Genomic DNA, 1,430 nt, shown 5'->3' with positions numbered 1-1,430 from the left:
TACGCAAATAACCACGTTTCGGGAAAAATTACGCAAATAACCAGGTTTCAGAAAATGCATACATGAAGGCGCCATCTCAAATGGCGTGACCCCTTTTTTTTACACCTAGGCGCCATATGAGATGGCACACTAAGTACAACAAGCCATGTCATATGGCGCCTCCATTCATTTTTTAGGAGGAGGAGTCATCTCATATGGCTCCTCCTTGTATCTGTCTCATCTATAAATAATACCTCATTTCTCCACCATTCCTCACACTTTCTCACTAAATCATCTCATTTCTCCCAAATTTTATCATTATGGCTTCTGAGATTTTCACAAGAGATGGGTATGTATTTTTCTCGGTCGTTAAACCGCCGATTAAAATGAAAATTTGGAACATCCATTCCATGGAGCGTCTAAAGAGAGAGTTGAAACGCTGGCTAGATGACGACATCCCAACAGGCGAAGAAATTAGAAGAATCCAGAGAAGAAGAACTGCCATATCACTTGCGACTGGAACGTCTCGTACTTGGTTAGAGGAAGTTGAAAGAGACAGAGACGTAATGATGATGATGCACGGTTCTGATGACATTGTTTTGGTGCTTGTTATATCTTAGATAACTTGTCGTGTTGTTGGCGTTTTTTTGTATCCGTTGTATGTGTTGTTTTTAAGTCATTATGTCATTTAATTTCTAACAATGATTGTGTTGTAACAAATGTTTCTTAATGAAAAGAAGACATGTTTAGATCTTAAAAGAAGTGTGCATACAAAATTCAATTCTAAGAACCACTTGCATGATTAGGACAATTTTTTTTATTGTGTCCGACTTGGCGACATAAACCACACTTTCTTTCTAGCTTATCGAGCTCGTCCATTTCAGTCGTGATACGCTTGCTTTTGGGACGACCCTTTTTATTTCTCCGCATTTGGTCGTTGTGCCAAACAATTTCCCCCTCGTACGCAGGCCAATAATCCTCTTTTGCTACCACTGCAAAGCCATTGTTGTATACGTGGAGCAAGGTCTCAGACTTGTAAATGGGAGACAGGAGTGCTAATGCATCCAAGTGAGAATGAGCACATGCTGCAATTACATGGGAGCAAGGCATACGAAATGCCTGAAACTTGTCGCAATCGCACCAACGTTCTTCTAGTAGAACCCTATACTCTTGTCTTGGTAGCCCTTCGCCGTGGTCGATTGTCTCTCTGACCATGAAATTATGGTTTTGTTTAGAATCCCGAAAGATTTCGATGTCGTCGACACGGTTGTCCGTCTCCCGATCCTATTATCATACCATATTTAATACAAGCGGGTTTTGGACATGTGATAAACATTTCAAACACAACAATTGACACGAAGTTCATACTTGCACTGTTAGAAAGATGGAGACCAGAAACACACACGTTTCATCTCCCCATTGGTGAATGTACCGTCACCTTAGAAGATGTT

The 1,430-nt window shown here is 40.7% G+C and overlaps 1 protein-coding gene across 1 annotated transcript; it reads right to left on the bottom strand.

Moving 5' to 3' along the window:
- Positions 1-762: 762 nt before the first annotated feature.
- Positions 763-1,194, bottom strand: LOC131619094 (uncharacterized). The gene has a single exon (XM_058890235.1). It carries the CDS (start codon positions 1,192-1,194, stop codon positions 763-765), a length of 432 nt encoding a protein of 143 aa, XP_058746218.1.
- Between the last annotated feature and the right edge of the window lie 236 nt (positions 1,195-1,430).

Source organism: Vicia villosa, linkage group LG7, assembly GCF_029867415.1.
Source record: "Vicia villosa cultivar HV-30 ecotype Madison, WI linkage group LG7, Vvil1.0, whole genome shotgun sequence".
NCBI classification, from domain to species: Eukaryota; Viridiplantae; Streptophyta; class Magnoliopsida; order Fabales; family Fabaceae; genus Vicia; species Vicia villosa.
The sequence above is the reverse complement of the archived record's forward strand: the minus strand, read 5'-3'. Positions and strand labels throughout refer to the sequence as shown.

Excerpts from the sequence above, each read along its gene's own strand:
- LOC131619094 (XM_058890235.1), bottom strand. The coding sequence starts at position 1,194 with ATGGTCAGAGAGACAATCGACCACGGCGAAGGGCTACCAAGACAAGAG.